The sequence below is a fragment of the Pezoporus wallicus genome, unplaced genomic scaffold (assembly GCF_028554395.1).
Source record: "Pezoporus wallicus isolate ANWC-B61680 ecotype Strahan unplaced genomic scaffold, APGP_CSIRO_Pwel_v1 contig_5863, whole genome shotgun sequence".
NCBI classification, from domain to species: domain Eukaryota; kingdom Metazoa; phylum Chordata; class Aves; order Psittaciformes; family Psittacidae; genus Pezoporus; species Pezoporus wallicus.
Genome location: NW_026635152.1, coordinates 1,015,700 through 1,039,859, shown reverse-complemented (window position 1 = coordinate 1,039,859; position 24,160 = coordinate 1,015,700). Strand labels below are relative to the sequence as shown.

At 50.8% G+C, this 24,160-nt stretch overlaps 1 protein-coding gene across 6 annotated transcripts; it reads right to left on the bottom strand.

Moving 5' to 3' along the window:
* Nucleotides 1-7,231: 7,231 nt before the first annotated feature.
* On the bottom strand, nt 7,232-12,942 carry KCNA2 (potassium voltage-gated channel subfamily A member 2). 6 transcript variants are annotated; one of them, XM_057404613.1, is made up of 3 exons: nt 12,785-12,942; nt 10,469-10,859; nt 7,232-9,829 (listed from the first exon to the last, which is right to left on the bottom strand). In XM_057404613.1, exon 3 carries the CDS (start codon nt 9,636-9,638, stop codon nt 8,139-8,141), a length of 1,500 nt encoding a protein of 499 aa, XP_057260596.1. In that variant the 5' UTR covers nt 9,639-9,829; nt 10,469-10,859; nt 12,785-12,942; the 3' UTR covers nt 7,232-8,138. The 6 variants fall into 6 exon arrangements, with proteins under 6 accessions (XP_057260596.1, XP_057260634.1, XP_057260588.1 ...); XM_057404651.1 differs by lacking the exon at nt 12,785-12,942 and adding an exon at nt 11,642-12,027 and having other exon boundaries at nt 7,232-9,719; XM_057404605.1 differs by lacking the exon at nt 12,785-12,942 and adding an exon at nt 11,642-12,024.
* Nucleotides 12,943-24,160: the final 11,218 nt, after the last annotated feature.

The window sequence follows — 24,160 nt, the reverse complement described above, 5'->3', positions numbered from 1 at the left end:
CTTCCTTGATGTAAACGAGCTGGATTTTGAGGGCTTTGAGCCCTTCAGCAGGGTGAGGAGCTTTTGCAAAGGTGTGTGGCGTGGTGCTCCTCGTGACAAAGAACATCGCTGCACCTTGGAGGTCTCTTTAATTTATGAGCTCTGGAGCAAATCCATGAGGGTTTTCATGGGGTTCTGCCTGGCAGAGGCAACACTCAGCAAAGAAAGTGGAGGAAAGTAGGTCATTTAGCAGAGGCGTAGCCAGCCAAGGCTGCGCTCAGCAGGGACCAGCCGCTCGCTGCAGTTGGGATCACAGGCTGGGAGCTGCCGATGGTGGGGCTGGAAGGGCTGCTCGAGCACAGGGAGGTCTCTGTGCTGGATGGTGTCATTCTTCCAGCCCTCTCTTTGTCTCTTTGAACGGTGTAAAAGCAGAAGCAGCTCGGCTGGCAGGAGGATGCAACACCCCTGATGGCATCTCCCGCATCCTCCAAGCACGGCCGGATGGTGCAGCACGCTGATAGACTGGCAATTTAAAATCATTACTGTAGCTGCCTCGCAGTCTCCTCCTGCCAGCTCTTCAGAGAGCCTGTGCAGAGCAGACGAGTCTGCAAACTCCTTTTACCACTTTGTGTTTAGGTATTTATGAGGCCGCAAGCCTACAGGATACAGATAAGGGAAAGGTTTGGCATCTGCTGGAGCCGGATGGAGCTTCTCCTGGGCTTGGAAATGGGGCTGAGGAACATAAAATGGCCTAGTTTGGGGATTGCTTCCACTCAGCATTATAGCAAACACAGTGACATTTCACTCAGGATGCATTGCTCATAAACACTTATGTTACTTTTTGTGCACTCCAATGGCTTTCTGTACTTAAATGTTCAGAATTGGCTGCTCTTAAATACCTCTTCTCCCCCCAGCAACATTCATCCATGGGTTCAGACACTTGTTTATGCATTTTTGCTGTCCCAGTATGGAGCTAAGCTTTGCAGTTTGCTAGGGCTTCTGGAAAGAGCTCAGCAGGATGTCTTACAGATGGGGAAACTGAGGCACTGAATGGGAAATTACATCCCCTGGCCTTAGAAACACTCAAACCCAACGACTCAGGCTCTAAGCCCACACCAGGGGCTCCTCCATTAGCAATAGGAGGGATTTGGGGGTGGCTCAGATGGAGCTTTAGCACTGCTGTGCTAACCCTTGGATTAGAAGGTAGGGCCACTTCCCAGAGCCGAGCAGGACCAGCCCATGCCATAGGAAAAGGATCTTGTCTCCTGACATTTCACTCTCCATCCCATGAGCACAGAGCTACCCCAGCAAGAACGGGAGTGCAGAGCAGTGGTGTTGCCTGTGAGAGCCACCAAGCAAATAAGCAAACCCCAAAACACAAGTACCAAGTGCCCCCAACGTCTTCCCTGCCCTTTGCTGCTTCAAGACACCTGTAGGAATGGTGAAGACGAAACAGCAAGAGAAAACACTGCTGTGATTCTCCTAAGGGGTGGAGCAACCAAACCATTCCTCTGCGTTTCCCAAACCATCCCATGGAATCCGTCCCCATTCCTTGCCCCATTCTCCATCCTCCCAGAGACATCTCTGGGGACACAAGGCTTGTAACACCACAGAGGACGTGCTACTAGCACCATCCTTGCTTGCTTGCTTCTCCCTCTTCCAAGAGGAATCAGCAGCTTCAAAATAAGACCCATTGGGTACCTGCAGGTTTACCCACCAGCACCCCACGTTCCCTGTTACTTGCATGGACATAGAATCCCAGACTGGTTTGTGTTGGAAGGGACCTTAAAGCTCCTCCAGCTCCAACCCCTGCCACAGGCAGGGACCCCTTCCACTAGAGCAGCTTGCTCCAAGCCCCTGTGTCCAACCTGGCCTTGAGCACTGCCAGGGATGGGACAGCCACAGCTTCTCTGTCATGGTCAATACCTAAGTTGGTGGAGTGGAGAATGATGGGGAACGTGGGCTTGATCCTGGCTCCAGCCTCTTCCCCTCCACCTGCATTGCTGCTGGATCCCATACACTCCATGCAGTGATTCCATCCTTGCTGGTGCCCATCACCAAGATCCATCAGCTCCCCACAGGGGGTTTCCCCTTCCAGCATTCCCTGTGGACTGGTTGATGGTGGAGCACCAACTGATTTTTCCCCTCTTCAGGCTGTTTCTTTTCTGACAGAAGGTTTAGACGTGCAGAAAAAAAACCACCCAGACTAGCAAAAATCTGGCTGTTTGTCTTTCCCCTTCCCGTCCTCCTCCCCAGAACCGATACCCAAATCACTCCTCAATAATATACATATTTATTTCCTCTTAATTAGTGCCGATATTTACAAAAATCGTGATACTCTGTGAAGAATAAATTATATACACTCATGAGAAACCAGACAGCAAATGCTCAGTTGGGCTATGTATGTACACAGATCTGTATACCTATATACAATGGTCAGCCTTATTGACTCGGGTGCCTCTCACCCTGTTATCCACCTGACCCCCAGACACCCCCACGCTGTCAATAAGAGCAGTAATGTCTATACACACTGTGCAATTCAGATACAGCTGGTGTCTAAAGTTTTTGTCTAGCAAACGCATGGTTAAATGACTTGAAATAATTCCCACGAGTCCTTCTTTAACAGTTTATAGGCCTCTCTCCATTCCTGGTCCCATTTCTCTTGTAACCATGGAAACAAAAGGTTCAGCTCCAGCATCCTTAGGATGAGTCCTTCTTGGATTTCCTCTTGCTATCGATTCACTCAAATTAGGCACCGCGTACAGGGTTGATCCAATACCCATTTTTATCCCTTGTGCTTCGGTGGGTGACATTGGAGGACAAGAGTGAAGTCTCAAGCAATGAGGGAGCAAGTGCAAAAGGGTAATTTACAGTCTTAGAGGCAGCAGAAGATTGAAAATAAAAGTCAAAATCAAAGAAACAAACCCCAAAATACCAATCCCAACCTCAGGACAACCAGGCAGGGCTGGGGAGGAGACAGAGTCCCCATGAGGGTCCATGCGTATGGACCTTGTGTGGTTACATGATGTCCAGCAGCTCCTACAAGCCAAACCATCCCTCTTCTGAAGAAAAAAACATGGATAAGGGATTTATCTCTCAACACACACAACTGGGCTGGGGGATCTTGTTCCCAGGTAAAAATGAGTGCTGTGCTCTCAGGGGTGATTTACAATGCTGGAGGCTGGTTCCTCTCCCCCGTGATGGATGCAGCAGGGTCAGAGCACCCATTTCAGAGAAGGGGGCACGAAATTTGAGCAGCCAAATGCAGTAACCTCATGGAGAGACCAAGGGTGGAGAAGGGCAGTGCTTCGGCCAGGGACAGAACAGTGGCTGGTGCATGGGGGCAACCATTGTTCCCACTCAGGACCCCTGGCAGGGGACAGCACCTGGTCCCCAGTCAAAGGGACCAAGGGATGAGCTCAGTGTGAAGGAGGTCAAATGCTGCCAGGGGTGCAGGGACAGAGCCATAGCCTTATTTTGGGTGCAAAACAAAATAATTTGGGTCTGACCTCTTCTTTCCTCACCCCTCAGCCCCTTTCACCCTAGCAGCATGCTGACCAGCTCCCACTGACTGAAGAAACCCTTGGGACACCCCCATGGATGCAGATCTTGAAATAAACCCACTCCAGTTTCAAAACAGGGAGTTGCCACCACCCTGGGACCAAAAGCCGGCATGGTTCAAGGGACTTAAAATACAAACACTACAGAAATAAACCCTGAAAACCCAGAGCAGAGCAGCGCTTGAATTCAGCTAAACCCCATCAACTTCTGCTTGGCTTTCCCTGCACATCACAGAAACAGTCACGACAGGCCCAAGCTGGGGATTCAGGATCAAGAGCAGAGATGCTGCAGAAGATGCCAGTCTGCAGAGGGATGAACGGAGCCAATGCCACCAGTTCTCAGGATGCTCCACTTCCGAGGCCAGATCCAGATCTCCTTTGCTTGGAGCCATCCCTAGGTGTATTGCTAGCTCTGGTAAAGACTTTGGTAGCAATTTCAAGGGCTGACCCAGCAATTATCTGATAACAAAGCAAGTCCCTTCCTGAAATACCTCCTCCTCCTCTCTCTTTTGCTCTCCTTCTGTGTATTTATGCACAAATATGCCCATATTTATACACCCACGTGCTACGCTCTCATAACAACAATCTAGAGATCCTCTGCTTCCTATAGCTCAGTGTTCAGATCTGCAGGACTTTGACACAGAACATCACTGCAGAGATCAGGTTTCCCCATAAAACACATTGGCCCATATAGGCAATTTTCCCCTAATCACTTGGTGGTGTCCAGCTGGTAGATGAGCCTCAGCCCATTGCCCTTAGCAGAGATTTGGGACATATTAAAGGGCTGATGGGTTGCTTGCAGGCTTGGGCACGTGCTTGGGTGTTAGAAGACAACCTGCACTATTATTACCGTTTTCCATCTCTCCAAAACCATGCCACAAAAGATAAAGCTAAAATACAGGGTCTTCTCTGGGTGCCAAGCCAGGAGCACCTCCACAGACCAGAGGGATCCTCTCCTCCATCTCACCCCTGGAGAGAGGCAAATATCTCCATGGGAGGAGGAAAGGAACCAGACACCTACGTTAAGTGGCCTGATGCAATCTAACACAGATGGTGGGACCCTCGCCTTCCCCAGTCCTTAATTTAGCATCCTCAGGCTGAGCTGCTCTGCAGCACATTTTTGCACCCTTTCAGAGTCAAGGGGAGTTTTGGAGGCTCAGCATCTCTGCAGAAACAGTCCCAGAATCTCCCAAACCAAATTCCTAAGGAAAAAAGAAATAAAAGAGAAAAAGAAAACCCACAGCCTCCTGAGAAACTGGTTCAAGATCACATCAGTGAGTCAGAAGCAAAGCTAGAAATAGCACTAGAGCTCCGACCTGCAGGCACAAATCCCATTAAAAGCTATAGGGAAACCATTTGTCTGTGCAGGAGAGAGGCTGGACCCCTCTGCTTCGTGCAGCCTCATGGATTGCCTCCAGCCACAGCCTCCATGGACCTTTCTTGCCCCAACCCAAACATCCGAGCACTTGTCCGGGTGTCTTCCTGTTTCCCCAAGGACAGACCAGCGATGTTCTCCCACCAGGGCTCATTTTCCCCAGGAACATCTGCCTGGGCCTATGCAAGAGGTGCAGGATCCATCCTAAGGAAGGGGCTGCCCACGCTCCTGTTCCAGGAGGAACGTGGCTTCTCGCTCTTTGGGCCCGTTCATCCCTGCAATGCGGCTCTGGGGATTCCCAAAGCAGCCAGGACCTCCCGGCTTGGTGAGTGGGTTGGATGTGCCCCATCCTGCTCACACACCCACTTTCCTTCCTGCCCAGCCTGGGAAAGCCCACATGGACACCATAGCCGAACCAACGCCTCCTCAAAACCCCATCATCTTCCTCCTTACTGAACCACAACAGCTCCCCCCAAATCACCCAAAGCCTAAGGCATTAAACAACCCATGCAAAGTCCCATTGAGTGTCAGCAGCCTCCCAAAAACCCTGCAGCAACCAGCCCTTGGCCTTGGTGCTTTCCCACACCCCAGGGATGGGATCACCCGGTGCTAAGAGCACCCAAGGGTGGGAAGGCAGAATCCTGATGCATCAGGCAGCTTCCCTGTGCAAAATCATATCCCTATGGTCCCACCACGAGCTGAATCAATGGAGGCTGGCCAGCTGCCCTGGGAATTGTGCCTGAGGCAGCGACTCATGCCAGCCCCATCCCATTTGATGAGCTTCAGGAGCAGAGATTTATTGCTTTTGGTTGCATTGCTTCTTTTTGTGTTTTAAGGTGTTAACAGGCTTCAGAGACTCCCATTTCTGAGGTGCAGCAGTGAAGAGGGAGGAGAGGGATCCTAATGTAACGAGATGTAATTAAAGACAGGCTGAGGGTCCCATGCTGCGTGGTGCTGAGCACCTTTGAGACCCAACACGCTGATGCTGCTGGTCCTCTGCACCAAGCAGAAGCCAGGACTCTCGTGCACTAAGTGGACACTTGGTATTAATTATAGCCTGGTGTGAATCAATCGATCAATCAAATAAAAATGAGGAGTGATTCCACCTGCCCAAGTGGAGCCACATCAGCACAAGGGATGGATCCAGCCCCCGAGCAGCATTTGGAGCCATTGCTGTAGAATACACTAGCACCGTTTGGTTTATTGTTATTAGCATGGGTTTCCTCTCTGAGCTCAGGATGGGGCTGATTGAAACTCCCTCTGCACGCTTTCCCTGTGCCCGTACTTCACAGCACTACAGCCCTGACCGTGACCCAGTTCAGCACAAATTCACCCCAACTCAACAGGCTGCTAAACCCCATCCCATGCCCCTTGAGGAAGGCTTTGCTTGACCATGACCTTGGATGTGGTCTGCATCCCTCTCTCCTGACGTGGCAGAAGAACAGGGCACACATCCCTGGGGGTTGTCAGCAGTGGGGGGAAACACAAAGAAGGGCAGACAGGGATGGGGAAAGCAGATGAGATCTTCCTGGACAAACACCTTCCACCTACTCCAAGGAAGACCAGGACGAAGAAGAAGCAGAGACAGCCTCAGGGTCTCTGCACCTTGACTCACCCCTCCTAAAAACCCTGGAAGAAGGCAAAGCAGAGGCTCAGAGGTACCAGCTCAGATCCAGCCCACCCTTAGCACGTGCCCTCTCCACCATAAAGGAATAAAACACCAGCCCTGAGGTTCTACATGATTGCAAAGGAATTTTCCAGCCCAAAACACACCCTGCCCGTGGGTGCCATGGGGCAGGTCATCCTGCTCCCAGCCCATGTCCCACCATCCCAGCATTCCTGAACTGGGAAGGTCCCAATGCTCCAAGCACTCACATTTGCTGAGGATTTGGCCCTATAGTCACTCTCTAAATATCTATACACACACACACTGATTATATGGGGAAAGGCTGAAAACTGCTGACCAAACAAGTCAGGAAAGCCAATACCTGCTTTTCCACCTGCTCCTCGTGCCCTCTCTGATCCACTGTGGGTTTCTGCTCCTGACACCAAGATTAACGACTAATTATGTGGCCTATAATGAGTGCAGGTGTTTAACTTTCAGCTCACCTTCCCTCTCTTGCGTTAGTTGGCCCTTGTGTCTGGCTGCTCAGACACTCAGGCTTTGCCTTGTTATCTATCAAACTGTTGTCAGCACATGCCTTCCCCATCCAGGTTTTAAATCTAATGGAGAGTTTTTAACTCCCATGAATCTCCTTCGAGCCACCGGAGAATCTATAAACACTATAAACATGAATACTGTATAGTCTACTAAGAAAATAGATATTTGTGTGTGTATTAAATATTCAGATTCATGCAACGAATATCCATGCAGCTGTACTGTATTACTGGTTAGATTTCACTGCAGTATAAATATGTTATAGGCCACAGCATAGTTGCTCCTGTTTTTATATATATAGATATCAAAAAAATGATGCTTCTTCCAACTCATTTTCAATGTGTCAGTGGAGGTGTCTTTGGTGATCCTGGAAATACTGGTGATGGAAGTGGCATCTAAAGAGGTTAATTCAATCCAAGCGCTTGATTTATTTACTCGTCCCTCCCGATGCCTGGCATAGAAAATGTAAGACTTAATAAATAATGTGCCTTCATACTAATTATCCCTCCCCTGGGCCTCACACTGGCATACTGCAGTGGCTCCAACTATTGCAGCATGCAGCATTCTCAGTTATGAAACACGAGCCTGGGTGATGAGTTCGCACTTGGCATTCCCAGGGCGGAAACCTGAGACTTCCAGCAATTCGGACACACGACTGCATCTTCTCTTCATTAAGCTCTGCCTGACCTTTCCCAGCCGTTCCCCATGCCTGGAAGCTGGCTCTTACCCAGCTGCATGGGACAGGGAGCGGCGTTCATGGTACCCCGGGATGGTCTGGAGTTTCCCCCCCACATGCCCATCCCATTGCTCAACCACTCCGTATCTTTGGAAACCCACCTGGGATGGGAGAAGGGAAACAAAATGGTTTGTTGTTGGGGTTGTTTTTTTGCACGAACGCTTATTGGGTGTGGAAATCAAAGGTTAAAAGTCACTTACACAGCTATTGCTTCCCATGCAGAACCAAATATACACCGTAGAAAATACTGTAGTAACTACAATGCAGAGCAGCACTCAATATCTGCAATTGTTCCACTTCAGCTTTAAATAGGTTACTAGATTTTAGCCACTAGACATCGGTTAGCATTTTGGTGATATTCACATAGTTTGTGTTAGCTAGGGTGCAATTGGCTGTCTTCAAGTTCTCCTCCCTAAAATCCTCATTGCTATTATTTACGCCTTCCTGAATCTCCATATAATCAGACTTACTAATAGTAGAGGCACTTCTGCTTTTCTTTAGGTCAGGGGAAGAGGGGATCTTTGGGCAGCTGGTTACTTGCAAATATTGAGCCTGCTCCTCTCCCTCCGTCTCCCGGTGGTAGAAGTAATTGAAGTTAGACACTATGACGGGCACTGGTAAGGCAATCGTTAATACGCCAGCGATGGCACACAAGGAACCCACTATTTTCCCCCCGATGGTCGTGGGGACCATGTCTCCGTAGCCAACAGTCGTCATGGAAACCACAGCCCACCAGAAGGCATCGGGGATGCTCGGGAACTGGGACTCGCTCTCGTCGGCCTCGGCAAAGTAGACGGCGCTGGAGAAGAGGATGACGCCAATGAAGAGGAAAAATATCAAGAGGCCCAGCTCCCGCATGCTGGCCTTGAGAGTCTGCCCCAGGATCTGCAGCCCCTTGGAGTGCCGGGAGAGTTTGAAGATCCTGAAGACCCGCACCAAGCGGATGACTCGAAGGATGGCCAAGGACATGGCCTGCTGGCCTTGCTGACCATCCTCCGGCTTCTCGGCCATCTCTGTCCCTAAGGTGATGAAATAGGGAATGATGGCTACGATGTCTATAATGTTCATAATGTTGGTAAAAAACCCAGCCTTGCTGGGGCAGGCGAAAAACCTCACCAAGAACTCAAAGGAGAACCAGATGATGCAAAGTGTTTCCACGATGAAGAAGGGGTCTGTGAAAGAGGTGGACTGCTGGTACCCCATGCTGCTGTTGGAGTAGGGGGGGTGGCTCAGCCCGCTGCCGTGCATGTCTTCGTTCTCATCCCGAAAAATGGGCAACGTTTCCAGGCAAAAGCTGACAATGGAGATTAAAATCACCATGACGGAGACAATCGCTATAATCCTGGCAGGGCCTGAGCTCTCGGGGTACTCAAAGAGCAACCACACTTGTCTCTGAAACTCATTCTCAGGCAACGGCCTCTCCTCTTCTTTGATGTAACCTTCATCCTCCCGAAACATCTCCATTGCTTCTTCCCCCAGTTCATAGAAACGAATCTCTTCTGAGAAGATATCTAAGGGCACGTTAACTGGCCTCCGCAACCTCCCACCAGACTGGTAATAGTACAAGATGGCATCGAAGCTGGGTCTGTTCCGGTCAAAGAAGTATTCATTCCGGAGCGGGTCGAAATACCTCATTCTCTTTTTAGGATCCCCTAGTAAGGTCTCTGGAAACTGGGCTAATGTCTTGAGCTGTGTCTCAAAGCGCAGCCCTGAGATATTAATGACCACCCTCTCGCAGCATTCATGGTCGGTCTCAGGGTTATACGTGTCCTGCGGGTGACCGGGAAGAGCTGCAGCTTCATCTGCAGGATCTCCAGTAGCAACTGTCATATTGGGGTTTAAAAGAAATCCTTATGCTAAACACTTCCCAGTGCCCGGTGGTGGGATCGGGTTCAGGGCAGGGCTACTATCCTGCGGAAGGACAGGTACGTAGGTTTGGAAGTGTCTCATGAAAAGGCGAAGGGATGAGAGAACAAAACAAGAGAGAAAATAAAAAAGAAAAGGAAAGAAAATTGCCCCTGCTGAGAAAGAGAGAGATGAGATAAAGTTGGGGGGAGGACAGCAGCTCTCTTCACTAGCATGTCTATCCCCTTCCTTGCAGGGGGTGTAAGTTGCTTTCTTTGGGACAGAGTTCAGAAACTCCTGTCTCAACCCATTAGGTGGAAGAGAGGAAACACCTGAGGAGCTGTCACCTATTCAAACCCAGTGTGGAAAACCTGGCATTGGCAAACCAGGACTAAGAATAAAAATTCCACTTAAAAAATAAAGAAAAGAGGGGGAAGAGAAGAGCAAAGAAGGGAGAAAAATAACCCCATCCAGCCCTAAAGTGGTGAGGGGACCCCGCGGGGTGCCAGGTAGAGGCAAACCAGGCTCAGCTCATTGCTCATTCCCACGCATGCAGCTAAGGGTTAACATTTAACCGTGCAATCTCAGGCAATCTGCCCCTCTAGGAAACCTCTAGCTCCGGGTTTAAGTTCGACACCTTCCCAATCCTCTTGCCATAAATCGAGGCGACATGCTGCCCTCCCTGCCTGCAGCCAACCGGGCAAGCTCCGCGGCTGCCCCGCGGGCCACTGCAGGCCCCCTCCTCAACCGCTGGTGTCCCGGCTCCTGTCATCCTCTGCAAACCACCATGGCACACAGAAAACAAATCACATTACCTGGAGAAGCCAAATCTTAGTGTCTCTTTAGTAACACCGATTATCTGACCCTGGGGAAATCCTAGAGAGAAATACAGGCTTCCAAGATCCCCATAATTTCCTCTCTCTTCAAAGTTAAAAATAATGGTGAGTCATCGTAGAAAAAAGGAGAAGGGACATAAAAGGGGTTAGATTCCCAGATGGTGGAAGTCAGGTCTTGTAATGGTTTGGACTGGAGAGGGAGAGAAAAGAGAGACAGAGAGACAGAGAGACAGAGTCTTCTCGGTAGCTGTTGCAGATCTGCACTTCAGGGCAGATGAGCGTCTGTCTGATGCCTCCGGTACGACGGTAAGAAGATGCTAAGCTCAGCAAACCCCGATGTCCCCAGTGTCCTCGGGAGGTGTGGCATCGCCTGGAAAAAACACCGAGAAGGTAACGAGCTGCTGGGGGCTTGAAAGGAGCATCTGCAAAGCCCTGGCTCCTCCAGGCATCCCGCTGCCTGGCCAACCCGCACTGCAACACGAGAGGAGGGCGAGAGCGCGCTAGCGGCAAGGCGGAAAAAACCAAAGCCCTGTCTCCCTGCGCTCGCCCTCAGCGCCGCGGCGTGCAGCGGGGCCGGGCTGCCCCTGGAAACCGGTGCCAGGCAGAGGAGGGGGGGGGTAACGACGCAGCCCCCATCCCTTCAAAGCCCCGGTGTGTTCCCACCATCACCAGGCACCCAGGAGTCGGTGGTACCCACTGGGCGCAGCTCCCACGCCATTGCGTCGCGTTCCTGGGTGATTCAGGAGGCTCCGGCTTCATCCGCAGCACTGAACCCTCCACCGATCCCTGTGTGTCCCCACCGAAGCCACCTGCCCCCCCCCCAGATGCCTCCAATGAGCCCTGAGCATCGTGGGCCTGACCGTGGTACCCACACAACCTGCATCCCCATCCTCCCCAAAGCCAAACCCCCAATTTGACCCACCCCGTGGGGATTCGACTCCAAGAATTTCTCATGGGGATGTTGAGGCTCCGGTCGCCGGTGGGTGCCGGGTCATCTCCATCCCTGCTCCTAAGGAGCACCCATTCCCACAGCCCTGCGTTGCCTTACACCGTGGAGATGCTCAACCCAGAGAGGTCCAATCAATCTCTCATTTTTCTCCTTGATTCTTTTTTTCCCTCCCAAAATAAAAATAAACCAAAAAATCCTCTAACCTCCCTTCTTCAGCTCCAACTCGACTTGTCTACTTTGAGCCAGGATTACAGAACCGGGTAGGGGAGGCAGGTGGAAAATAACCCCGTGGTCCCAACCTCCTCGGCAAAGATTTCAGCCGTCTCCAGGCCATTTATGCCTGTTGGATCCTCTCTTCATCACCCGAGGTGCAGATACTGTCGCAGATCCCTCTTTCCTTGGAAATTTCCCTTTTCCGTGCAACCCTCCTCTCCCTTCTCCTTATGCACTAGAAAAAATAGTACAACCCTGACAAGGCTTGCAGCATCCAACCGCTTCGCTTAACCCTTTTCTGCCAGGCCCACAGCACAGGAGGCTGCATTTGTCCCAGTTTTTCTCCTTTTCCTGCATTTTCTCCCCACCACTTGCTCCCCAGCCACTCGCTCAGGAGTTCAGCTGGATTTGACCTTCCCTGGCTCCTCTGAGCATCACAGTAAAGCACCACAAACCCCATCTTTCTGCTGCTGCATCTCTGGCAGCCACAAACCCCCATTTCACCCCAAATCAACCCACCTTCAATTATTTTTTTGCTCAAAGCAGTTTTTCCTCCTGCCCATACGCTCTCTTCTCCCCTTTCCCCCTTCCCAAAACACCACAGCTTTGTTTAACAGCACAGAGATTTACTTTTCTTTTTAACATGTTGAGTTTTATTTGCCATGAGGTCCAGGCTCCTTCCTTCCCAGTCCAAATCCAAACGGGGATGCTTGGTGCTTATCGGAGACAGTTATGGCATTATCTGTGTTGACATCACATATCCCAGCACTCAGTTCCCCCTGCTTTCTCCCCATTACATGCTTTCTGGCAACCACACCCCCCTCTCCCCCAGGCATCTTTGGGGTTAATTCATGCAAATTTGGGTTTTGGGAGGGGAGGGCATGGAGGAGGTGAAGATTTGCCCTAAGACCCTCGGTTTCCGCCCTGCCTGCACAGAGCACTGCAGGCAGGAGCCGTGCCTGCAGTTGGGGGGGGGTTGGATTTCGGGTGGCACCTCGAGGACAAGGTCATGTTTGTGACTCAACCACGACCCCCTCCATTTGCACAGTTTATGGCCGGGCTGTATTAAAGCAGGGCAGGAAGGGGAAAGGGTGGAAGGAGAGGGGGGAGAAGAGAAAAAGGCACCAACTTACAATTGGCTCTGCAGTCAGGCATGCGGCGAATGCACAAGCAGCCGCTCCGCTCTGCGCCGCTGCTGGCACCTCTCACCTACGGCCCCCAGACTCCAGGAGTCAACCCCCAAAGGCAGCAGAGCTTCTCCATGAATATTCATAAGATTAATATGAGCGTCTTCCCCCCCCTCCTCCCCTCGCCTCCCTCCTCCCAAGCAAGAGACCTAGATTTCAACCACTGGGAAATAATCATATCCCTGGATACGTGATGCTGCTTTACTGATCCATACCATATTCTTGGTAATAGCCTGGATCTGCTCGGGGAGATCTGGGGGATGGAGAACCACCAGCTCCATGCAGCTTTGGGGAAGGAGATGGGGTAGGTTTGGGTTCACAGGGACCACACTGCTCTGCTCTTGGCTGGGGTGCAGATGTAAAGAGCAGTATTTTTCTATCACTTTGCATTTACCAACCTCCCTTCCTAAGGAGGAATCTCCCACCCCCAAGGAAGAAGATGGCCAAGCTCCTACAGACTTAGCATATCCAATCTATGGATCAAACCCTGTTAGGGCACAAGGGAGATACATCTGCTTGGATACCTCTGCCATTTCCCCATGGCCCTACGAAGAGCATCAGGGCAGCAACAAGTCCTGCAAGGTGCCTGGCACCCAGCAAACACGATCGATGTTCCAGTGATTGCCTCCATTCCAGAGTAATGGAAAATAGCTCTATTCTCATCCGCAGTGGTCGAGGAGCTCCTGGTGCCAATGACAATTGCCCCAGGGACGACAACCCAAGATGAGATAGGAGGGCAGGGACCACACTAAATACCCAAGAAAATCAGTTCTAAGTCTAATTCCCAGCCATCCAGGGGGATGTGGGGACCTGGTAGGGCTAACCCATGTTATATTAGCTTCACAAGGTGCCAGGAGCAGCAGGTGGCACAGAAACAGAGTGGGATCAGCCCTGGGGGGTGAGGGGGGTGCTCCTCCCAGCACCCCTCTTCATCTTGAAACAAAACTCTATTTTCCCAAGCCCCAGCCACATCCCAACATTGGACATTAATTCCTATCTCTATGGCAAAATCAGGAACCCTTCCCTCCCTGCTGCAAAGAGCCCTTGCACACATGGGTTTCCCGTGTGCAGCCAGCGGGACAGGAGGCTCCGGATGAGGGTGTTCAGTGTCATCTGCAGGGTTTTAGCCTTTCGTAAGGGCAGATCTGCCATAGAAGGGGAGGTTGAATCCAGAAAACGATTTGCCCCGTGCTGATCCTTCCTCAATGTGCAGAAACTGAGGCTGGGCAGAGAACAGCTCAAGTGCAACGGGGTTTCTAAGTTGTTATTCCTGCTGCCGCCTTGGGAAGGTTCTGCAAAACCAGGGATTCTTTTACACCCAGACAGCAGCAGCTCCTCACAAAGAGGCCGAATCCCGTCTCCAGCAAATCAGGGGAATTTCCCTGAATTGAGTGACGTTCCCCTGCTTTACTATCCTAATTGTGGAGCTATTCATACAGTCTGTGTGTCTGCACTCGCCTCCCTCAGCCACGCTGACAACTCCAGACGTAACCCAGGCTTTCAGAGAACTAGACAAGCTGATGCGCTGCACCCACTTGTCTGTTTTACATGGATTTAACCAGCCAACGTCTCTGCATCAGCATTATAAGAGAAAAGAAAGTCTCTTCTGTATTATTTCTCTTATCTAAATGGACTTTATAGTCACCCAAACTGGAAACCTTACCCCATTTGTGTGCGTGGCCCTGAGCAAGTCACTTAGCACAAGGATGTGGGGTAGGGGAACCTCAACCCATCCCACTCCTACCAGTTTGATGCCAGAGAGGGACCTCAGACAAGGGCCTGTAGGGCCAGGCCAAGGGGAATGGCTTGAACCTGCCAGAGGGGAGACTGAGATGAGCTCTTAGGCAGAAGCTCTTCCCTGGGACGGTGCTGAGGCGCTGGCACAGGGTGCCCAGAGAAGCTGTGGCTGCCCCATCCCTGGCAGTGTTCAAGGCCAGGTTGGACACAGGGGCTTGGAGCAAGCTGCTCTAGTGGAAGGTGTCCCTGCCCATGGCAGGGGTTGGAGCTGGAGGAGCTTTAAGGTCCCTTCCAACACAAACCAGGCTGGGGTTCTGTGTTTAAATTGTGCTGCTCTGGGCTGTGATGGCGGGCTGTGAGGAGCTGGGAGGGGTCCTGATCCTTCAGAAAGAACATCACAGCAAAGAGAAAACAGCAAATATCCCTGTCTGCAAAGTTAACAGGAAGTTCTCCCTTTGCATTTCTCCAAGGTGTTTTTCACAATAAAGGATGTGATTGTTTTAAAAACACCTCCTCTGGGGACCAGTCTGAATTCTCATTTGGTTGACACCACTGAGTTCCAACACCTTTGCCTCCAGCAATGCTCCCCCAGCCTGGACAGCCCGTCTGGTGAGGAGCTGGGCACTCTCCATTGAAAACAGAAGCCATTTAGCTCAGAACACAGTAAAGAACTTCAGTTCCTGAGGGCTCAGTGAGGTGACTGTGAATATTTCATGCCAGGCTGCTGCTCGCTCCAGGGTTGCTAATGGACCTGCTGCCGTGCTGGCGCGGGGCGAGCATCGGTCCTAGGGGGCTGCTTCCACTCGGGCTGCTCCGGTTAAGAGGCTCTCAAAGCTGCTTTGTTTCACTTGCACAAACCAAAAGGACAGGACAAGCCAAATTAAGAAACAGATAAATCAATAGCCTCCTGCCAGCCAGGCACGGGTGCTTTCAGCTCTGGAAGGAAGCTCACCAGCACCCCAGCCTGCACACCACCCATGGATGAAGTCCCACCATCCTTTCCAAGGGCTGGGCTTTATTTAAGGTGTCATCAGAGCTCCTGTGTCCCCACAGACTCACTGCAGACCATGTCCCAGCCGTGTCCCTGTGTCCTTCCAGTCCTGCTCCAAAGGGACCAGGAAAGTGGAGTTACTCCAGGGCTCCAAAAGTGCCTTGATCCAAGATGCCACCCAAATGACTTCTTTGCTGAGCAAGGGCTGATTGGGTGACCCCAAGAGAAAGGAGAGGCAATGGACATCTTGTTGACAACCTCTCTTGGGTCTGAACCAGCCCATGCCAAATGGAGCAGCCCTCCTCCTCCAGCTGTAGGGCGTGATGCTCACCAAAAGGCAGGGAAATAGGGCAAAAGTTGAAACTTTCTGTTGTTGAGCTTTAGGGAAGGGAAGACTAAGGAGAGACGGAAGAAACCTCCAGTGGAGATGGCCACATCTGTAAGTGGATTGCCTTTGCCTTGGGGGAGCAGTTGGGGGACCTCAGGGTACCCTCTACTCTGTCACAACCCCTTTTAGCCATCGGTCTTGGAAGTGGCTCCCCGTGCAGGTGATGACCAGGGTGATACCATCACCCATCACAGCACAAATGGCACAAGCAGCCCCAGAGAGGTTAATTTTAGACCCTGTTGGTCTCAGCCCCATTGTCTGCTGGTGCTGGATGGCGGCCCAGAGCTGTTGAAGGTCAGATCTGAGCCATGGAGTGAGACTTTCCCATCAGCCCAGACCTTCATCCCTCCCCAGGGTGCAGAAGGACTGCAAATAAGCCAGGGGAAGAAGTGGTTTGAGGATGATTTGCTGCTTCTTTCTCCCACATGGAGATGCTGCAAGGAGGAGATGCAGCCGGTGGGGAAGCTCTGGCTGTGGAAGCACCATCCCCACGGGCACGATGGCACCATGGGCACTGTGGCAGCTTCAGCCACGAGATGGCACTGCATGGCATGGCACAGAGTGCCATCACGCCCTGGACTGGGCCAAGTTATGGGGCATGCCAGCCCCATGGCCATGCTGGATTGTGAGCCAGGCCAAGCCATGGGTCTTGCCAAACCATGACCTGTGCCAGATTGTGAACTGGGCCAAACCATGAGCTGGGCCAAACCATGACCTGTGCCAGATTGTGAGCCAGGCCAAATCATCAGCTGTGCCAAAATGGGCCAGACCAGGTCATGAGCTGTGCCAAATCATGGATCTTGCCAGATTCAAACCATGCCAAACTCTGTGCTGTGCCAGCCCACTCTGTCTTGGTCCCCAGCCTTGCCATAAGCCCCCAGCTGCCCTCACCCTCATGTCCCTGCTGCCCATTCCCTGCAGGGTCTCTCCTTGGAAGGTCTGTGCCATGGTGGAAGATTCCTCGAAGAAAACCCCAAGGTTTTTTGCACTTTCCCAAATGGTTTTGAGGAAATTCATCACTTTATGGCCACTCTCCAGCTGTGGGATTGGCTGGAAATGCCCCATTGTGGTGACACTGAACAGCCCCACAAGTGTGTCCCAGCAGCTCTGGGCTCCCTGTTCTTACTGATGATGTGGGCAGGTGGCAGCCACAGGGCTGCAGGTGACACGGAGAAGACACAAGGTGACATGGCCAAGGCTACTCGGGCAGGCGGTGTCAGAGCCCCATCTACTCCCCCCGGGACCAAGGTGTGCTCAGACCACAGCTGCCTCCCCTCGATCCATGGGGAATGCCACTGCCTCACAGCATCCTCTTCCCATCATTTCTCTGCCGTATTTACTATTTCTTCATCTCCCACCCCCTCTTTTTGGGGAAGAGACAGACTTCCCCGTTTCCATGGAAACCCTCCCCCTCTCCCCTCACTTCTTCAAAGAGGTTTTCATCCATTTCCTTCAAAAATAGCTATTTTTAGCCCTGGCTTCCCCTTCTCCCCCTCCCCACCCTCCGCTCCCAGCTCACGCTTTCCCAGACAAGCAGCACCCACTGGTGCTATCGCTGCTGCTGAGCACCCATGGGAGACACAGCAACATCCCTGTGCCTTGTGGCTTGGCCAGGGCAAGAGCAGCTTCAGTCCTTGCTCAGGTCCGTGGTCCAGATCCTGGTGGTTCCCTTAACTTCATAGAATTGGGTTGGAAGGGACCTTGAAGCTCCTCCAGCTCCAACCCCTGCCACAGGCAGGGACACCTTCCATAGAGCAGCTTGCTCCAAGCCCTGGGGTTGTGGAAATGTTGCTGTATAAAGGAAATGCTTCTGCTCTGCAGGAAGGTCCTGAGAGCACCTGAAGTCCCCACCACTCTGCGGGCTGGGTCCTTGGGAACAGAATCCTCTGTGATTCCACAACCCCATGAAGCCAAGGGAATATCTCCCTCCCTGCAATCACAAAGGGGACAGAGCCCCAAGTAGCCCTGACCTGAAGCTCAGGAACTCTGCACACGTTGGCTCCTTTTTGGCCCCATGTGAGACAAACACAGGCTGCCCAAATGCAGCCAAAGAAAGCCACAAACAGTGGTGGCCATCATGTGGGACAGGCAAGGAAAGCGTGCTCCCCCCTTTGCAAAGCTGAGCATCTGCCACCCGCATTGTGGTGTTTATTGGTGGCTGTCTTCATCACATCTCGTTGCACTTTGACAATCAAGAGGCAGCTCAGATGCTAACTCCTGAAAGGAGATGAACCTGCTCCCACCCTTCACAAACACAGGCAGGGCAAAAACCCTGCCTAAATCCTTAGTGTCAATGTGGGGAGATGCTGAAGCTGAAGCAATGGTAGAAGAAATTCAAGAGTGTATCAATAAATTCAACACTAACGAATGGGCAGAACCAGGTGGTGATAAGTAAAGGAGATTTCCAGGGGGGATGATAACATCAGCAGTCCCATGGTTAAATACAGCAGCAGAGGGATAGCCAATGACTCTTGCAGGAGGATGCCATGCCTCACTGGTTGGAGTCATAGAACCATAGGCTGGTTTGGGTGGAAAAGGACCTTAAGATCATCTAATTCCAATCCCCTGCCATAGGCAGGAACACCTTCCACTAGATCAGGTTGCTCCAAGCCCCATCCAAACTGGCCTTGGACACTGCCAGGGATGGAATACGAAGATCCTTTTGGATACCAACATCTGTTTGATAGATAGGAAGCAAAGATTTAATACAAGGCTTCCTTAGCAGAGCAAGGTTTGAGGAGAGAGGAAATAGCCCGTAGAAACCTGACTCTGAGCTGGAAGAGCTCCTCTACAGCATCCTGGAAAAGACACAGTTGGAAGAGCTGGATGCTCTGGCTTGGAAAGAAGGATATGACACAGGTCATTAAAATCCTGCATGGTGCTGAGGTGATTAATCAATATTTCTTCATAACTCAGGAAGGAAACAGCGCCCAGGGAGATTTCCAAGCAGCAGATTTCAAGGCAGAGAGTGAAGTATTTACTGCACATGCTGAAGCCACACTGTCCTCACATGGTGTCGTGGTTTAAATGACTGCTACTGCTGAACCCAGGACACATGGGAATGCCAAACATCACCCAAATGGACATCAGAAACCAGCCCTTCATCAGCCCAAATCCTCCAGACCCTTATTCTAAGATGAAGTTATGCATCACAAAGCCAGGCAGTGCTCACTCCATGTGTAGCTCCAAACACCCAGCGCTGTGTTACTGCTGTGCTGGCACTTGCTTGCTGCTGTTTATAACCTCTGAGATGAAGCATGAAACATCCGTCCTGCTGCCACCCCATAGCTGGCCTATACCCCCTCACCCTCTGCGCTCCCCTCAGCTCCTCCCTCCAAAAGTCAACAAGCTGGTAAATGAAATCCATCTTGGGGGAGATGAGCTGTGTTCAGTCCCTCCGCAGCTCTTTGGTGCAACATCTTCTCCATCACCCCAGGTGTGGGCTGGAAACCCTGCAAAACCCATAGGGTGTGGGTGCGTGCCTCAAATCGAGGCTCACCCCTGGGTCTTGGTGACGGGTTGGGTATGGGAACATCCCCCTCCACTCGCCATGGAATGTGTCTCCTGCTGCTCTTCAAGCAAACCTAGGCGGCATGTGGCAGGTACAGCCCCCTGTCCTTCCTCCGGGTCCTGTCGGGGCTGATGGTGTTCATGCCACCATCTGCATCTCAAACCTTGTGACATCCTGTTTTTCGTGGGGTTTTAAGCACCTCCACAGTTAACCACAGTCAACCAAGACGTGCAGCTGGAGGCACCCCAACCCTGAGGGGACCTGATACAGAAATCAAGGTCATGGCAGACAGAAATGCACCAAGAACTGCTAAAACCCCACTGCTGTGGCTCTGAGCCCCCCTGAACCAGAGAGGGTCTCTCCTCCCACCCTAAACCTGCCCCTGCCACCACCAGCAACACCGCTTGCTCCCATCTAGCACAGCCACTCTGGGATCATTTGGAAGTACTGGCGCTGAAGCTGATTTCACTCCTCATGGGCCACCCAGCACCCAGAGCATCCTCCCCAGCAGACCTGGCGCTCACAGCAAACGTAGAAACCAAAGAGAGACCAAACCCACACAAACCAGCCCCGGCGCTCAGCACTTGGGATAAGAGTCTGCGCTCCTGGCTCAAATCCCCCTTGCAGGAGCCCAGGCTATGGGACACAGAACAGCAGTGCTTGGATTTGCTGTTCAAGCCATCTGAGTGATCCAGATCCTGAACCAGATCCAGCCTTCCCCAGGCTCAGGCACCTCATCCCAAATCTCAGCTGGAGTTTGGGCTGACCCACGGCTCCACTCCATGGTCTCCAGCTGTTTTCCCCAAACCAGGAATGTGCATCTTGCTTTGTAAACTGAATCTGCAAATACCAGAAACAGGTGACTTAAAAGCAAAAGGAAGCAGAAAAGTCTCCAGTTTTCAGTTGGTTTTGGACATCCTCTCCTCAAAGGTTGTGGGAGTGCAGGAATGAGACCAGGCACAGCTCCTGCTGATTCAAATCCCTCTAAAATCCTGACCTTTCTCCCAGTCTCACTATTTTTAAGACAACCGGTAACCTTAAAAACAACCTTTGACATTATTTGGCCACATTCATTTCTGGGTGAAGCTCAAAGATGTGGTACAAGGTTTTCAAATGAGCTTCGAACCTTGTTCCACAAGATCAGGAGGAGCGGGTCCGCTCTGAAGCGGGCACCTCTGCTTGCACTTGCTTTGCCAAAGTGACTTTGCATTGCCAGTGACATCCCCTTTTCTGACACGACACCCACCTGTAAAGGAGTCAGTTTTACTCTAAAGAATGACAACAATTTCATCTTATTTCAACGTGGGAAATGAGTTCATCCAGAGGATGCATCTCAACCCTCATCCTTGCACCATCCTTTGCACCCCCAACGTCTCCCCTCTACCCTGTTTCAGTTTCAAACACCACACGCTGTGTTTCAGCTGTTTTATTGAACTTTGCGTATGAAAGAACAGTTTCAAGTTTTAATGAAAAAAAAAAGCAAAAAAGAATACATTAAAAAAATAAATTCAACATCAGGTAAAAAACCCACACAACCAAATAAAAAGAAATCACTTTTTTGACTGGTAGCTGAACACAAGGCCCACACCACAGTGGAGGTCACCAGGACAGTGGGATGCAGCAGCTTGTTTTAGCATCAGACTGGTGCCAGATGAACATGTTTAAACGACTGCAACACAGCAAACACTGGCAAAACCAGAGTTTAAAATGAACTCAGGGTAACAAGACTGCACTTTACATCTCCAGTCCTAAATTGCATCATTTCTGTGGCACCTATTAGCCAGGATTTAGCCTTCTCTAGTACAGAAGGCTTTAGTATTTCAGGCTGATATCTTGAATTTCACAAGGCAACATTTCATTGCTCAAGTACACCCAACGTGTTTCAGTTGAAACAGTCATGGAACCAGTTCAGTGTTACCCACGTGAAGGAGGGGAAGCAAAGCCAAAATTATATCCAGCCACCTCAATCCCTGGAAGATCCCATGAAACTAAATTGCATAGTAAAGGATGGGAAAATAAGAAACATGAGCTGCTGCTCTGTTGGAGGTCAATGGTTGATGCAACGTCTCCCATTTGCAATGTGTTGGGGCCTCAGGTGATGAATTAAGATGCTAAATTCAGCGGTGGGAATGTCTGACCTTCAGCAGTGAAGGTGATTTTCCTGCCAGACCTGACTTACCAAGTCCCTTTCCAATATACTAATGGCAGCACAAGGGCAGCAAACACATCATTTGGCATTAAAACTGCCCCATTTCAAGCACTGTTTTCCTGGCTACATTTCCTCTTAATACCATTCACTTGCAAGTCCTGCTTTCCCAATGATCTGGCATTGCCAGACACATTGCCCTGCTCTGAAATCATCCTCAAGAATAGGAGTGACATTTAAAACACAGCATAAGTGGCCTGGCCTTGCAGTGGTCAGAGAGATGATGTGTTATGCAAAACACCGGGAGATGACAGCAGCATCTCAGGCCATTCCATTAAAGATGCACTGATGATGGCATCTTGGGGAAAGCAAAAGGAAAAAGGGAAAAACAAACATAATTTCGCTGTATTGGAGGTTGGTAGATGAAAAGATGGGGATTATCATAGAATCCAATTGGTTTGAGTAGGGAGGAACTTTAAAGCTCATCCAGTTCCAACCCCTGCCATTGGCAGGGACACCTTCCATAGAACAGCTTGCTCCAAGCCCCTGTGTCCAACCTGGCCTTGAACACTGCCAGGGATGGGGCAGCCACAGCTTCTCTGGGCAACAGAGACGTGCACTTGAATCCAAACCCCCCTCAGAACACATCCATATGTGTGCACTCATCAAACCTCCAGCGTGCTCAATATATAATATATATTATATATTATATATTACAATATATAATCAAAATATATTATTTTGCAGGTTTTTTGCCAGCACCGGTGGACAGAGGTGGAGGCCAGGACAGGTCTGCAGGAATCCTGACTTTTACCCCCAAATCCAGCAAAGCAGGCTCACAGTATTTCATATACTGCCCCTGAAAGCATCTTCCAACTAAGCACCATCCCACCGGCTGCATCCACTGGGCCTTTGTCAGTGCCCTCAAACACTTTCTGAGATGTTTTGCTTACTAATTTTGCTGTCTTCTTTAAACGCCTTCACACTTGCTCCTACAACACGCGGTTTTACATGACCCTATACCAGCCCAGCTCCCTAGATCTGCTTTTCCTGCCTATCCAGCAGGACAGACCCAAAGGCAGAGCTCTCATCACTTGAATTGCACCCTGGAATGAAGAGCTGGGAGTGATGGTGTACAGAGCTCGCTGGAGATGGCAGCAGTGCTGGGCACAGAGGAGGAACATCTACGTGTTCAGCGTCTAAAGAGCACGTCTGATGCTCAGCATCTCAGAGCACGTCTTTGAAGGGCTATGAATAAAGATGAGCAGCCTGCCTGCCTTCGGATGATTATGGGAATCAAAGCTCGCTGGGGTTTGGATCTTCTCTTGATGTCAGCCACCGTTCAGTCACTCCCTATTTTGTTTTTTAATCGACTGGATACATTTTTAATTTGCCTTCCCTTGCCAATCCAGCCCTGTGCTCCAAATGTCATTTCAACACGCCTGCCCCCATACGATCACTATCTTTAAGACACACAAGGCGAGCCAGAGTCATGGCAACACATTAATGTACGGGACTGACAAGTAGAGACTAGCAAACTCTCAGTTAATCGGAAATAGCACATTAACAGTTAGCTGGCTCAGCGACCAAGCAAAAGAAACCCAACAGCGTGGAGCAAAGTGGTCCAGGCCAGGATGTACAATACCAAGAGGAGGTGGAGATTTGGCAAGATCAGCATCGGTGGGAGATGTCCATGGGGTGGGTTTGGTGCTGGTTGGGAGGAACAGAGCAGTGGGTGGCCACGGGCATTCTGCTGTGGGAAGCCACCAACACAAATGGGTGAAGGGGTCTGGTATTTCCCATCACTTTGCTCATCAAAATATGCTCTTGAACCCTAACAGAGAGACGCTTTAACAAAGTGGCTGCTGCAAACAGAGGTATAGTTATGTTACACACACACAAGCCATACAAAAGCTCTGTAACACTGGTGAAAAATAAAGATCACTTTAGTACTGGTACATCCTATCTCCCATTCTAAGGGCTACTAGATCGTGTTCCAAAAGAAACTAAATTTAACACCTTTGGGACCAGGGCTTCCCAAGATCCAGGTCTGTGTTGCGATCTAGAATGTCAGCTCTTCTCCTGTTAATGAGCCATTCCCACTGTGGGCAACCCAGGACTGTCTGCAGGGCTGTGGGGGGACACTGGGTCAGACCTTCAGTGGGTCCTTTGGCTGTTTGCAGCCCCAGAATCACCAGCACGGTAGAAAAGTGCTTTCTGGGTCAGTCCCTTGAGATTTCAGGGCTGCTAAAAGCTTTGTTCAATCACCTTTGCAGCCTCCAGAGCACGCTGCGAACCCATAATGATGAGGGAATGCTGCAAACAGATCTGTTTTACAGGCTCTTAGTGGGTTTGGAGGCGAGATCTCCCCAGAAAGCCCAGTCTCATCTCCCCCAGCCTTCTGGCAGCTCCATCCATGGTAATGGGGAATAGGCCACTGCTCAGTTATTTGGGGTGATGGAAACAGGCTCAGCCCTCGCTCCCTGAATACCAGTGACCTTTTCCGGTCTCTTTTAAAGGGGCTTTTAAAGGTTTCAGAGTTTTTATGG